Source organism: Bubalus bubalis, chromosome 24 (assembly GCF_019923935.1).
Source record: "Bubalus bubalis isolate 160015118507 breed Murrah chromosome 24, NDDB_SH_1, whole genome shotgun sequence".
Lineage (NCBI taxonomy): Eukaryota > Metazoa > Chordata > Mammalia > Artiodactyla > Bovidae > Bubalus > Bubalus bubalis.
This window is the reverse complement of record NC_059180.1, coordinates 3,153,278-3,167,007: the sequence shown is the minus strand read 5'-3', so window position 1 is coordinate 3,167,007 and position 13,730 is coordinate 3,153,278. Positions and strand designations below refer to the sequence as shown.

The following is a 13,730-nucleotide window of genomic DNA, read 5'->3' as shown; positions in this document are numbered from 1 at the left end:
GCCATCAAGAGTGGGGCATGACTGAGCATCTGAGCACACAGTCACACACAGTTACAGACGGTGCTTATTCTCATCCGTGTTCTCAGGTATTTCTCCCCACAAAGCCTGGCAAGACAAAACTGCTGTTTGTGCGTCTTACTTGGGGAGACTGAGGCTCCTCAGAGAGGCCGAGTGATTTGCCCTGGGCAGCCCAGCGGGCAGAATCCGGGGCGTGGCCCCAGGCCGAGGCTTCCTTCCTCCTCCCGAGGGCCTGGGCTGTCTTGCTGCCGAGGGCTGAGCTCTGGGCAGCAGGTGAGGGCGTCTTCTTGATGTCCTTCTGGGGCCACACTGCTCCTGATCTGGCTGCTGAATCCCCGAATTCCATCAGTTTTGCCCGCGCCTCGGCAGGTCTGAGGGTGAGACCGCGGGTATTTCCTGCTCCCGAGTGGTGCTTGTCTTCTTAAGGCGCGCGTGTCCAGCCGACGGCTTTCCCACCAGCACCACAAGGTAAAGGCAGCGAGTACACACACTCGAATGGGTCCACGCGTGGAGAAGCGACTGCTCTCATCCACCTGGCCTGTGGGGTGAGGGTTTGGGGTCTGCTGGGCCCAGCACAGCCGTGACTGATGAATCCATTTCAGGTCCTCTCGGAATCTCTGCCCACACCGCGCCCCCACCTTCTCTCTGCAAACCTGGCCTCACGATGGGCTTTCGAACCGACGTTTACACTCGTCGTGCTGGTCAGAGGGGAGGTGCCCATCCCAGCGGTGGTCCGGCAGCCCATTTCGGGAGGGTGACCTGTGCATCCTGGGGTTGGCCCCGTGCGATGGTGAGGAGTCAGGCTGCAGGGTGCAGGGATTAGCTGGCGTTTGTGTTTTCCAAGCCTTCTTAATACCCACCATAAGAAATGCGTTTTACACGGCGACTCCGGTTGTCTGTAACCCCGCCCTGAAACGGGACCTGCCGGCGGGGCGCACTGGCATCCCCTCACCTACTCCGACCCCCGGCTGTGTCTTACCCTATGGCATTGTTTTCAAGTTGGAATGATTCTGTGGCCCACCGGTGGGCCTGCATCCTCAGTTCTGGGAACTGCTCTTGGCGCACTCTCTGAAAAGCCCTGGGCCTTGGTGTTAGGGGCTTCGTGCCAGTTGGCCGTGGTTGGCAGGGGTCAGCATGGTGCCATGCCTCGGGAGCCTGGGTGTCCCAGGGCCCTGTGGGAAGCTCTGAGGATCTGGTTACTGCCAACCCTGACCCCCTTGAGGAAAATACAGCGTCAGACTTTGGGAGTCTCTTGTCCTGGTGATGTTCCCACGTTCAGGGGCCCTTGGAGCTGAGTGGTTGCAGACCAGGAAGGGTTGGGAAGGCGGGAGGGAGAGGGGGAATCCAGAGATTTGGGATCCAGAGTTTTGGAGGAGCAGCTTTGCCTCTGGAAACAATTTCAAATTTCGGGCTCTGACTCTGGGGAATGGCTCGCCCAGCAGTCGTGTTTATACCGCCAGGTTTCACGAGGAATCCGCCCACTTGTGTGCAGGTGTAGACCCTGCGGCTTGTTGAGCGCTTTCTCGGGGGTGGGGTTGGGGCTGCAGCGGTGAACAGGAGCTCCGATGGTCTTTCCTGTTCGTTTTATGGATCTGTCACGTCTACAGTGTTTGGGATTGGCGCATGTGTGGCGTGACTTTTAACAACCGTCCTGCTGGTTCTGGACCTTTTCTGTCGTTGTGAAACTGTCGTTTTGTATTAACTCGTTATTGGATAAACATTTGTATTAAGAAGAATCATCCTGCTGGCGAATGTGGTCGTTTCCAGTGGAGTAGAAAGAACTTAATAAAAATTCAAGATGCCTCATGCTTGCTCAGTTGTCTTTTTGAAAATAACATTGGTCAAAAGGTTTTTTTTTTATATATATAAAAGCTGTTCATTGTAGGAAACTTGGAATATTTAGAAAAATATAAAGGAAAAACTGTGTATTGCTGTATAACAAGTTATCCTGGGATGCAGTCTTAAAACAGCAAATAAGCATCAATCTCTCTTTTGGCTCCTGTTGGTCAGGAATTCAGAATCGGCTTCAGCTGGTGGGGAGAGTCAGCTGGGGAGGCTGGCCAAACACCTTGCTTTAAAAGGTAGATTGTGGGACTTCCCTGGCAGTCCGGGGGAGGCAGAGGGGGACAGGTTTAATCCCTGGTCGGGGAACTAAGATCCCAGATGCTGAGTGGTGTGGCCAAAATATATATTTTTTAAAGTAAATTTTATTATTATTCAGGGATGGTGAGACCAACGGATCAGGAGATGACTGCCACTGAAAAGACAGTTATTCACAGACCCCAAGGGAAGGGGGTGTGCACCGCCAGGCAGGCCTACAGTGGGAAGCACCAGGCGGGTCAGGAAGCAGACGGAGCGGGAGAATGTGGGCCACAGCCTTCACTGTGATTTCCCTGGGAAGGAAGCAGCGAGGCTCTCTTGGTCTTTTCGTACCTTTCATCCAGAATTTGCCCCAACTGTGCATGCACGCAGTTATTTTTGGTTCATTATGATTTTCTTGTATATTGTAGGTCCAAGTGCAAGAAAGGGGTCTTGGGTCCCAGGCCTGTCACGGTACCTCTCCCAAAATGTTCCCAGGCAACATCAAATCAAGTAAGCAATAAAAAATTAATCTTCATGGAAATGTCAGACCCAAGCAAGCATTTTGGCTCAACAGTATGCCCTCTAGAGGCCACAGGTGCTCAGGTCTTGTGTTTATCACGAGGTCACATTTTTGGCTAAGGAAATTAATCCTGATTCCTATGTGGTCTGAGACATACTCCCAGTCCCAAGAGCGCTAGAACTTCCAGAGACGTCACTGCATGAGCAGTTTAATAATCACTGGGGTAGAGGATTTCTTAAAGCACCCCCCCCAGCCTAAAATCTTTGACAGTTAGTATGATTCCACTTTCTTTATGACAGACCCAACACTCCAAAGTAATTTGACGTGATCTGCTTTACTTGGAAGGACTGATGCTTAGGGTGCAGCTCCAATACTTTGGCAACCTGATGCGAAGAGCCAACTCATTGGAAAAGACCCTTATGCCAGGAAAGATTGAGGGCAGAAGGAGAAGGGGGCGACAGAGGCTGAGATGGTTGGATGGCATCACTGACTCAATGGACATGAGTTTGAGCAAGCTCTGGGATGACAGTGAAGGATAGGGAAGCCTGGCATGCTGCAGTCCATGGGGTTGAAAGAGTCAGACACGATTTAGCAATTGGAATTTTCGTGTTACTGTTTGTTCCAATTAAACACTGCCCAGGCTTCATTTCCTATCAGCATGCTAATGACTTTTGAAATTTATTATTATTGTTTTAATTAAAGACTTTTATTGAAATATAGTTGATTTACAATGTTGTGTTAGTTGCAGTTATATGGCAAAGTGATATAATTTTATACACACGCACATGAGCTCAGTCGCTCCAGTGGGGTCTGACTCTTCCACCCTGTAGACTATAATCTGCCAGGCTCCTCTGTCCATGGGATTCTCCAGGCAAGAATACTGGAGTGGGTTGCCGTGCCCTCCTCCAGGGGATCTTCCCGACCCAGGGATCAAACCCCTGTCTCTTTTGTTTCCTACATTGGCAGGCAGGCTCTTTACCACCAGCACCACGTGGGAAGCCCATATATATATATATATATTTTTTTTTTTTTTTCCCTGTTTAACATTCTCTTCTATTATAGGTTATTACAAGATATTCCCTGTGCGATACAGTGGGTTATGCTAATGACTCTGAGGTGCTATTTCCCAACTAAATAGCTCACCTGAGGTACAGATCCCTAGCACCGAATGTTGGATGTCTACATCAGAACATATGCACAGACTTCAAACTGAATAGCATCAAGTACTGTATCTCTGTGGTCCTGGTGCCCTACACATTCCTCTGTAGCTGTGGTGCCCTCACATTATTCTGTAGGCCTCTGGGTGTCATTCGGTCACTCAGCCGTGTCTGATTCTTTGTGACCCATGGACTGTGGCATGCCAGACTTCCCTGTCCTTCACTCTCTCCCAGAGTTTGCTCAAACTTTATGTCCATTGAGTCAGTGATGCCATCCAACCATCTCATTCTCTGTCACCCCCTTCTCCTGCCCTCAATCTTTCCCGGCATCAGGGTTTTTTTCCCAGTGAGTCTGTTCTTCCCATCAGGTGGCCAAAGCATTGGAGCTTCAGCTTCAGCATCAGTCTTTCTAATGAATATTCGGATTGATTTCCCTTAGGATTGACTGGTTTGATCTCCTTGCAGTCCAAGGGACTCTAAAGAGTCTTCTCCAGCACAGTTCGAAAGTATCAATTCTTTGGTGCTCAGCCTTCTTTATGGTTCAACTCTCACATCCATACATGACTGGAAAAACCATAGCTTTGATTAGATGGACCTTTGTTGGCAAAGTGATGTCTCGAAGAGGCTGAGTGCCGAAGAATTGATGCTTTTGAACTATGGTGTTGGAGAAGACTCTTGAGAGTCCCTTGGACTGCAAGGAGATCCAACCAGTCCATTCTGAAGGAGATCAACCCTGGGATTTCTTTGGAGGGAATGATGCTAAAGCTGAAACTCCAGTCCTTTGGCCACCTCATGCGAAGAGTTGACTCATTGGAAAAGACTCTGATGCTGGGAGGAATTGGGGGCAGGAGGAGAAGGGGACGACAGAGGATGAGATGGCTGGATGGCATCACTGACTCGATGGACGTGAGTCTGAGTGAACTCCGGGAGTTGGTGATGGACAGGGAGGCCTGGCGTGCTGCGATTCATGGGGTCACAAAGAGTCGGACACGACTGAGCAACTGATCTGATCTGATCTGAATACGTCTAGGTTTGTCATAGCCTTTCTTCCAAGGAGCAGGCGTCTTTTACTTTCGTAGTCCTGTTACTCCAGACATTACTCTACTCCTGACAGCCCGCTGAGCTCCACTGGGACCTGGGACCCTTAACTGCAGTGCTTGCCCTTGGACAAACATCTCCTCAAGCGAGGAAATTAAAATAAAATAAAAGGGGCTAAAAATAACTGCAGGCATGTGGAGATGGGGCAAATTAGGAACAATAAGATACAAAAAGGCTACAAACCAACTGCCACATCTGAGGTGCTGGGAGCAAAAGCAGGGTCCTTGGCTTGATCCCCACGTGCAGCACCACCAAGGGGATGGGCAGACCACCAAGCGGCTCCTCCCGCCAGATGCGCTGATGCTCCCCGACCCTCACCCCCTTTAAGGAAGCAGCCCACACGCCCTGGAGCGAGCGAGGGCACCCAGTTACTCGTGTTCTCTCCTTTGTGCACGGATCCCGGGATAGCCTCCCTCGCCTGAACTGCTTGTCTGGCCTCTTTCCAGCTTCTGTTGATTAAAGGGAGCAAGGACCCAGCGCCTAAGTCCTGGCATCCGTACCTTACCAGCGCCGGGGGTACTAGTTGTCAGCCGAAAGCTGTTTAGCAGAGGATGTGGGAAGACAAATAACTGCAGAGCTGTCGGCTGCTGAGTCTACAGGGAGCCCCAAACTCTGCAGTTGCGGGTCGTGGTGCTCAGCTCATGGGGGATGGAACCTGAGCCCGAAATCGCTCGTTTCTCCAGCCCCTTCTAGGGATGGAGAGGTAACTTCCTCCCTGGGCCTGCTGCCTCCTTCCCGCTCTCCTGGCCTCTAGAGAGCCCAGTCTTTCTGGGCCCCTGAACCTGCCCTTTGACCTTAACAAGATGTTTTTTCCTTTGGGCACCTTTTGGTTTTTCCTAAATTGAGTCCCAGGACTCTGCTGCCCTCTGGTGGCCACAAAGGGCGGCTCACCGCTCCGTTTAACCTTACAGTTCAAAATTTTGTTCACCGGCCCATGGTGGCAGTTGCAGGAATACAAGTGTTAATCCCTTAGTTGCATCTGACTCTTTGTGACCCCATGGACTGTGGCCCGCCAGGCTCCTCTGCCCATGGAGTTATCCAGCCAAGAATACTGGAGTGGGTTGCCATTCCCTTCTCCAAGGGATCTTCCTGACCCAGGGATCAAACCTGCATCTCTTGCATTGGCAGGTGGATTCTTTACCACTGTACCACCTGGGAAGCCCTTATTCTGAATTGGTGAGTGAATTTCCCAGAAGGAATACAAAGATGAATAAAATTCAGCACTTGCCCTTGAGAAGCTTCCAGTTGAGGGCGGGGGTGAGAGGTTGAGACTGGGTCGAAATCTGTTCATTCCCTTGCTTATTCATTTAACAAATATTCATGCGGCCCGAAATCTGGGATGTCCCTGGTGGCTCAGATGGTAAAGAATCCACCTGCCAATGCCAGAAAGGTGAGTTCAATCCGTGGAAGATCCCCTGGAGAAGGAAATGACAACCCACTCCAGTATTCTTGCCTGGGAAATTCCATGGACAGAGGAGCCTGGCGGGCTACAGTCCATGGGGTCACAAAGAGTCAGACGTGACTTAGCGACCAGCACTTTTTCACTTACTCTGTGCCATGTGTAGCAGTAAAGAAGACAGCTGAGGAGCTGGCCTTTACAGAACTCAAATCCCAGTGTGTGTCCAATACACAAGCAAATGGTGATAAAGGCCTATGAATTAAGCAGGTTGTGAGGCAGAGAACGAGCATGGGGGTGACCACTATGAGAATGGTCAGGATATGACAGATGTGTTTGCTTTGGCTGCACCATGTGGTATGTGGGGTCTTAGTTCCCTGACCAGGGCTCGAACCCATGGCCCCTGCAGTGGAAGTGAGGAGTCGTAACCGCTGGACCACTGGAGAAGTTCCAGAGCTGGGTTTCGGGGAGAGAAAGATGGCATCGTGCCAGCAGAGCAGGAAGAGCGTTTGGGGAAGAGGACGCAGCAAGGGGAAAGGCTTCAGAAGAGGGAGTGAGCTTGGTGTGTTTGAAGACAGAAGCTTGGCGTCGCTGGAGCTCCGTGGTGGAGGGAGAGAGCAGGTGGAGCGGTCAGCAGGGCCCCCCTGGAGGAGGGCGTGGACTTAAAGCTTGAAGGGAAGTGATTCGAGGACCGCAGCACGGGGAGGAGAAATCTCTGATTTGCATTTAAGGAACGTGGTTTGATATAACATGGACTTGGTGAATAAAAAGGTAGAAAACAAAAGTCTGTGGGAGGGAATTCCCCCGTGGGTCCGGCGGTTAGGACTCCGTGCTCTCACTGCCGAGGGCCCAGATTCAATCCCTGGTTGGGAACTAGGATCCCACCAGCCGAGTGGCAAGGCCAAAAAAAAAAGTCTGTAGGGGCACAGAGGAGGGGCGTGCAGCCAGGTCTGGGGGCAGGGAGGCCTTTCTGGATAAGGGGCACTCATTGATCTATTGATCTATTGCTGCATAACCATGGCCCCAAAACTTAGGGGCATGAGTCAGGAGTAAACATTCCTCATCTCAGGTAGTTTCTGAGGGCTGGGAATTTGGAAGCAGCTTTGCTGGGTGATTCTGGCTGTGTTAGTCCCTCAGTCGTGTCCGACTCTTTGCGACCCCATGGACTGCAGCCCACCAGGCTCCTCTGTCCATGGGATTCTCCAGGCAAGAACACCGGGGTGGGTAGCCAATTTCTCGTCCAGGGGATCTTCCCAACACAGGGATCGAACCCAAGTCTCCTGCATTGCAGGCAGATTCTCTACTGTCTGAGCCACTTCTGGCTGAGGGTCCCTCAATAGATGCGGTCAGGGTGTTGGTTGGGGTGGCAGCCATGGAGGTTCCTGGGGCTGGGGGACCCACATCCAGGATGGCTCGTGCGGGTGGCAAGTTGGTGCTGTCTTGACGGGAGGCATTGGTTTTCTTGCTACGTGGACCCCTCCAGGGTTGCTTGAATGTTCTTCCTCCAGAGGGAATGATCCTGGAGAGAGCAAGGGCGGAAGCCACAGCTTTTATAATTTAGCCCCGGAAGTCACACTGTCACTTTGGTAACATCTTACTGTTTACACAGCTCCGATCTGTTTCAGCCTGGGAGGGGACTACCCTGGGGTGTGAAACCAGAAAGTGTGAGTCACTGGGGACCACCGTGGGGGAAGCAACTACATAAGTAACACCCACTCTGAGTCTTAAAGGATGAGTAGAAATTAGCCAGATGATGAAGACTGTCTGAGGAACTGAATTGTGTTCCTTTCAAATCCATACGTTGAGGACTTCCCTGGTGGCCCAGTGGTTAAGAATCCGCCTGTGTGTGTGGATTGGATTGATCCTAGGTCCCGGAAGATTCCGCACGCCGCAACAAGAGAAGCCACCACAGTGGGAAGCCTGTACACTCCAACTAGAGAGTAACTCCTGCTCACACAACTAGAGAAAGCCCGCCCAAGGGCAATGAAGACCCAGTGCAGCCAAAGAAAAAAAAAACATTAAAAAAAAAAAAAAATCCGTATGTTGAAGCTATAACCCCCAGCATCTCAGAATGTGAGTGTGTTTGGAAATGGGGCCTTTAAAGAAGTGATTAAGTGAAAATGAGGTCATTAGGGTGGGCCCTAATCCAATCTGACTGGTGTCCTTACAAGAGGAGATTAGGACACAGACGAATAGGAAAGACTGCAGGAGGACATGAGGACACAGGGAGAAGCTGGCGTCTGCAAGCCAAGGGGAGCGGCCTCACAAGAAATCCCCTCTGCTGGCACCTTGATCGCGGATTTCCAGCCTCCAGAACCGTGAGAAAATAAATCTCCACTGTTTAAGCCCCCCAGTCTGTGTTCTTTCATTATGGCCACCTGAGCAGAGTACTACAGTTGGGTGCGGTGTACCAAGGCAGCAGGGATGAACTGAGCCAAGACAGAGATGAGAAAGGTGTGTGGTGTGTGTGTATGTTTGGTGCTCAGTCACGTGCAACTCTTTGTGACCCCGTGGACTTCTTTACTATCTGAGCCACCAGGTACGCTAAGAAATAACAAATAGTTGGCATTACTAGATCCTGAAGAGCAGGGCCGTGGATTTTTCTATAAAGGGCCATATAGTAAATATTTTAGACTCTGGGGTCTGAAAAGTCTTTGCTGCATGAAAGCAGTTTTAGACGAGATACAAGCAAAGGGGTGTGGCTGGGTTCCAGTATAATGTTATTTATAAAACAGCAGCTCAGATTTGGCTCACAGGTGGGAGTTTGCCCCCCACCACCCTGCTGAAGAGGGGTGAGGGGAAGGGTAGGCCTTGGGACAGGATGATGGTGAGGAATGCCTTAGGAGAAAAACACAGGTTTAAACCCAGGCTCTCCTTCCAGCGCTGACATTTGCCTCTTCGGGGTCAGAGTGGGGAAGGCTGTGCAGATATACGGGGAGTCTTGCCGAGGATAGGATATTATTTAATCACACAGTCCTGGCCTCAGTTCCTGGATCTACTTCTAGCTGTTTGACTTCTCTGGGCGTAACAGCGTCTGCCTCACAAGAGTTGATGTGAGCTTTAGATGAGGTGACTGACATAAAGCCCCCGGCACAGGGTCCGGCATACAGTAGGTGGTCAGTACATTGCTGTTCCCTCCTCCCCAGTCTCCCCCTAGCGAATTTGGGGTCATGACCATAAAACTTTATATCTCAGTGAAAAAGTGAAAGTGTTAGTTGCTTGGTCTTGTCCGACTCTTTTCGACCCCACAGACTGTAGCCTGCCAGGCTCCTCCATGGAATTCTCCAGGCAAGAATACTGGAATGGGTTGCCATTCCCTTCTCCAGTGGATCTTCATGACCCAGGGATCCAACCTGGGTCTCCTGTGTTGCAGGCAGATTCTTTACTGTCTGAGCCAACAGGGAAGCCCTTTATACCCCAATGGCTGTCACCAAAAAGACTGACTCCCAGGGTCAGAATTCTGCGTTTTTATCCAGAGGCCACATGAATCCCCCAGGTCTAGACCAAGAGCAGGGCGGTACAAAGAGAGCTATCTGTGAGAAGCCTTTCTCCAAGGTGGAACCCCAGCCGGAGGACTTGTGCCAAAGTGAGCTCTAAGGACAGGAGCTTCTTTTAAAACAAGTTACTCGAGGAGGGCGGTTGGGCCAGAGCCCTGGAGCTGAGCCGACCCCGTTTTGCGTCGTTTTAAGCAGAAGAGAGCCATGATCTGATTTGTCGTTTAAGACTCTGGCTGCTAAGTGGGGGACGGATTGTAAGAGAGAGGGAAGCTGCCACCCTCGTCCTCTTTCCGTGTTTTAGATGTTCATATATCAGACTAACGACTATGGACCGCCATAAGCGCTTTCCATCAGCGCTTGTCTTAACCCAGCTTCCTCTTTGCTCTTCCTCTTGTCCACCTAGGGACTAGAAGGTGGGGACAAAATAGTTTGCCAGCCCCCGTCCCCACCCAGCCACCACTGGCCCGGCCTCGCCTGCATAGTCCCCTTGAGCTGAAGATAGAGGTGCACAGCCCAGCACCCACTTCTCTGCGGCCAGCCCCACCCACCTCTGCCTTCGAGGCACGTCTGTGCCTATTAATTGGTCGGCACGTGGTGCCGGAGCCCGGCACACCCCCATCGGCTCCTCCCCTCCCTCGAGGCCCCGCCCCTTCCAGGTCTTGTGTGCGTTCATTGGGCGGCCGCTGACCATAGGCCCCGCCCATCTCGTCGCCCCGCCTACTCACGGAGGAAGGGGGGGGGCCCCCCTCCCCCGCCCTCAGGTCTCACCGGCGTCCATTGGGCCAGCAGCTCGTCCCTCGGAAGCCCCGCCCCTTCCCGAGGTCCGCTCCGTGTCTCGGGTTGGCCGCAAGAGGAGCTCGCGCTCCCGTCTTCCCGCCGCCGGCCCCGCCCCTCGAGGCCCCGCCCACCTTGCCCCGCCCCCGAGGGACCGCCCCGTCCGTTGGGCGGCCGGCAGGAGGCGTCGCGCCATGCGCGGGTCCGGGACACGGGCTCGGGCCAACGGCGCGGGTAGGAGCCGCGCGGGAACGCGGCGGCGGCGGGCTGCGTTGGAGGTGAGTGAGGGGTGCGCGAGAAGCGGCGGCTGGGGTCGCTCCGTGGCGTCCGGGACTCCGGGTCGCGGAGGTTGGCTGGGCGGCGAGGCCCCGGGGCGGGGGGCGCGCGCCGAGGCGGTTGGGCCCGCACGCGGGGCGTCTCTCGGGCCGCCCGGGCCAGGCTTGTCCGGTTGTCGTGGAAACAGGCGGCTCTCGGGGGCCGGGCGCGGTCTCGGGGGGCGGTTCCCGCAAGCCAGCTGCAGGGGGTGAGGGCGGCCTAGCCTGAAGGTTCCAGGAGGTCACCTGCGGCCACCGCCCCCTGCGTCCCTCCGAATCCAGTCCCCCCAACCGTGGCGTCCCCCGAGCTTCAGTCTCTCTGGCGGCCCCCTTGGAGTGGGGCGCCTGCAGGCGGGCACGGAGCATAGGGGCCCGTCACCCTCTTCTCCAGGGTCGGGGCGACAATACCCCCCCCCCAACGCCCACAGCCTATTCTGGTTTTTCTGTTCACACAGTAGCACGTTCCTCGCTCGTGTGCCAGCTGACAGCATTGTCTCCCAGCTATTTCTGTACCATTTCCAGCCCCTCGACAAAATAGTGCCTCTTAAGAAAACACGCAGGGCTGGGGCTCCTGGGGACCCCTGCGGAAGAAACAGGATTATCCCATTTCGGAGCCAGTGGGTGGGGCCGGGGCGGGGCTGCAGACCCAGACACCCGGGCTCCCAGCACCTGGTCAAGTGTTTGATTAATCTGAATTGCTGGAAAGAATTTTCCAGCCCTGATTACAGGTGTCTCTGGTTAGTTACAGGTGTCTCCCATTAGCTCCCGCAGCCTCTGGAGTATGCTGGAGAGAGGAGACAAGTTCTTAATCCCACAGACAGAAAAGTCAGACCCCTCTCAGGAGGCTAGCACGCCTGAATTAAATCTGATTAGATTATTGCCATCTTTTAAAAGTGTGGCTCTGGCTGAAGCTGTCAATGTAGGATTTATGGCTGGTCGGAATCAGAGCCTGTGAATCCACCCTCTTCCTTTCCTGCCCCGGTGGAAATGCTAATGGATCCCACATTGCAGTGTTGGAACAGCCGTGTCCCTCCACCCATTCGGTCAGCCCTGCACTGACCTCACTCGCTGCTGTGACTTGAGCTTGTTTTCATCAGAAATTGGACTCTTGAGAACAAGAGAAAAACATTCTCCAGGAGAAGCAACAGCAGGCGACCTGCAGCCTTGTGCCCGTGTTTCCCCAAGTTTTTGTGTGAAAGGAGGGGACTGAGCAGAAGAGGAAAAGGCTGGTCATGCTTCCAAAAAAACAAATCTTGTTACCCTGGGTGTGCTCCGCTCCGTAGGAAACTCCTGCACGCCTCTTGCCCTTTGCAAAAAACGCGGGCGTCCCATTTTGACAAACAGGCTGTACTCTGCATTCTGTGTGTGATTGTAGGGGAAGGGTGCATGTGAGCAAGTGGCCATGCTCCGTAGTCCCTCCCTAAAGGTGGCCACAGAGGGCATGACCATGAGGAGGCGAGAGTCTCCTGGTAGAATGGATCCAGCCCATCAGGGTCTGTGTTTACTGGGACTTCTTGGGGCTCAAGAAGCCGTTGCTGGAAGGGAGTGAGTCAGTGTCTCCTACATTTTTCTGCCCCTTTTTTGTTGATGTTGCTAACTTTGCCTCAGAGGAGGGGGGCTCCCTTCCATGACTCTACACATAGCAGCTATGTGTCTGTGATTTTCTGTTTTTAATTAAAGCAGAATCACATAAGCTTTAGAACCTGTAAGAGCCTTACAGAACCTGTAAAGATGCACCCCCTGGTGCAAAATAGCTTTTTACTTCTTCGTTGTATCTGCTCTGCTCAGTTGCTAAGTCGTGTCCAACTCTTTTTGACCCCATGGACTGTAGCCCGCCAGGCTCCTCTGTTCGTGGGATTCTCCAGGCAAGAATACTGGAATGGGTGGCCTATCCTTCCTCCAGGGGATCTTCCTGACCCAGGGATTGAACGCGTGTCTCCTGCATTGGCAGGCGGGTTCTTTACCACTGAGCCACTTGGGAAGGCCTCTGTTGTATCTGGGGCTTTTTAAATCCCCGCATTTATTACTTCCTGACTTTTCTGTGAGTTGGCCTTCTGCTGAGACACGGCTTCCGCCATTTTCAGCATTGTATTTATTTACTCTGTACTTGGACATCATCTCCTAACATAGAGGTTTCTCTGCCAGACATCCCTGGCGGACCGCGGGGCTGGGTCAGGACTGTGGGGGCTGTGCTCGAGCTGAGCCGTGCGTCTGTGGAGGGTCAGGTCCACGGAGAACGGGTGGTGGCCAGAGGCACGAGTTGGAATTTTCTGAGGCGGGTGGTGTGCCTCTCAGGAGGCGCGGTGGTTTGAAGGCACTCGTGTGGTGTGCGAACCATAGCCGTGTGCTTGTCATGTGAGGCCCAGCGGAAACGCTTCTGTGGTAGGTTCAGACGGGGCTTCGGACGGGTCTGAGATGGGGAGCCAAGCCAGCTCTGCACTCTGCGGCCTCTGACTGGGAGGCTGGTGCACCTTCCTCGGAGGACGGAGTCGCTCCTTTCCAGCTGGACTCGAGCCCGGAGACCTCGTGCGCTCCTCTGCTGAGGACCCCTGGCTGTTTTCAGCAGGTTGGGGCTTCAAAGCTGGCCCACAGTGCGGGGCTCTGCGGTGGTGAGCCTGCACAGCGGGCTGTCAGCGCAGGGGGCCCCAGCCCAGCCAGTGGGCACGCGTTAGCGTTCAGAAGCCAGTCTTTGGGGTATGATGTTGTTAGGAGCATTTTGAAGAGTTCAGGGTCCTCTGAGGATGGTTCTGGAGGAACGGAACGGTAGGTCTGCTGCTCAGCCTTCATTCCCACAGCCCTGGGGTCAGGGTGGGGGTGATGACCTCACAGGCTGGGACCCGGGGCCAGGGGCCAGCCAGCTGGGAAGAATGCAGT

At 53.4% G+C, this 13,730-nt stretch overlaps 3 protein-coding genes across 10 annotated transcripts in view; 2 read left to right on the top strand and 1 right to left on the bottom strand.

The window, feature by feature from the left end:
- Nucleotides 1–8,624, top strand: part of MMD2 (monocyte to macrophage differentiation associated 2) — a 63,117-nt gene extending 54,493 nt beyond the window's left edge. Inside the window, exon 7 of one of the 2 annotated variants that reach the window (XM_044935805.2) lies at nt 8,140–8,624. In XM_044935805.2, the coding sequence (XP_044791740.1) occupies nt 8,140–8,208 (69 nt within the window). In that variant the 3' untranslated portion in view covers nt 8,209–8,624. Of the gene's footprint in view, nt 1–2,528; nt 2,659–8,139 lie in introns of those variants that run through there. The other variant, XM_044935803.1, reaches the window with a different exon arrangement.
- Nucleotides 6,385–11,386, bottom strand: LOC123331567 (proline-rich protein 2-like). 2 transcript variants are annotated; one of them, XM_044935798.2, is made up of 2 exons: nt 10,537–11,386; nt 6,385–7,790 (listed from the first exon to the last, which is right to left on the bottom strand). In XM_044935798.2, the coding sequence occupies exons 1-2, from the start codon at nt 11,220–11,222 to the stop codon at nt 7,397–7,399; spliced, it is 1,080 nt and encodes a 359-aa protein (XP_044791733.2). In that variant the 5' UTR covers nt 11,223–11,386; the 3' UTR covers nt 6,385–7,396. The 2 variants fall into 2 exon arrangements, with proteins under 2 accessions (XP_044791733.2, XP_044791734.1); XM_044935799.2 differs by having other exon boundaries at nt 10,677–11,386.
- RADIL (Rap associating with DIL domain) overlaps nt 10,690–13,730 on the top strand; it is a 56,957-nt gene continuing 53,916 nt past the window's right edge. For 4 of the 6 annotated variants that reach the window (XM_044935793.2, XM_044935795.2, XM_044935796.2 and 1 more), the window contains exon 1: nt 11,677–12,401. In XM_044935793.2, the coding sequence (XP_044791728.2) occupies nt 12,259–12,401 (143 nt within the window). In that variant the 5' untranslated portion in view covers nt 11,677–12,258. Of the gene's footprint in view, nt 10,821–11,676; nt 12,406–13,730 lie in introns of those variants that run through there. The other 2 variants (XM_025275527.3, XM_044935794.2) reach the window with 2 other exon arrangements.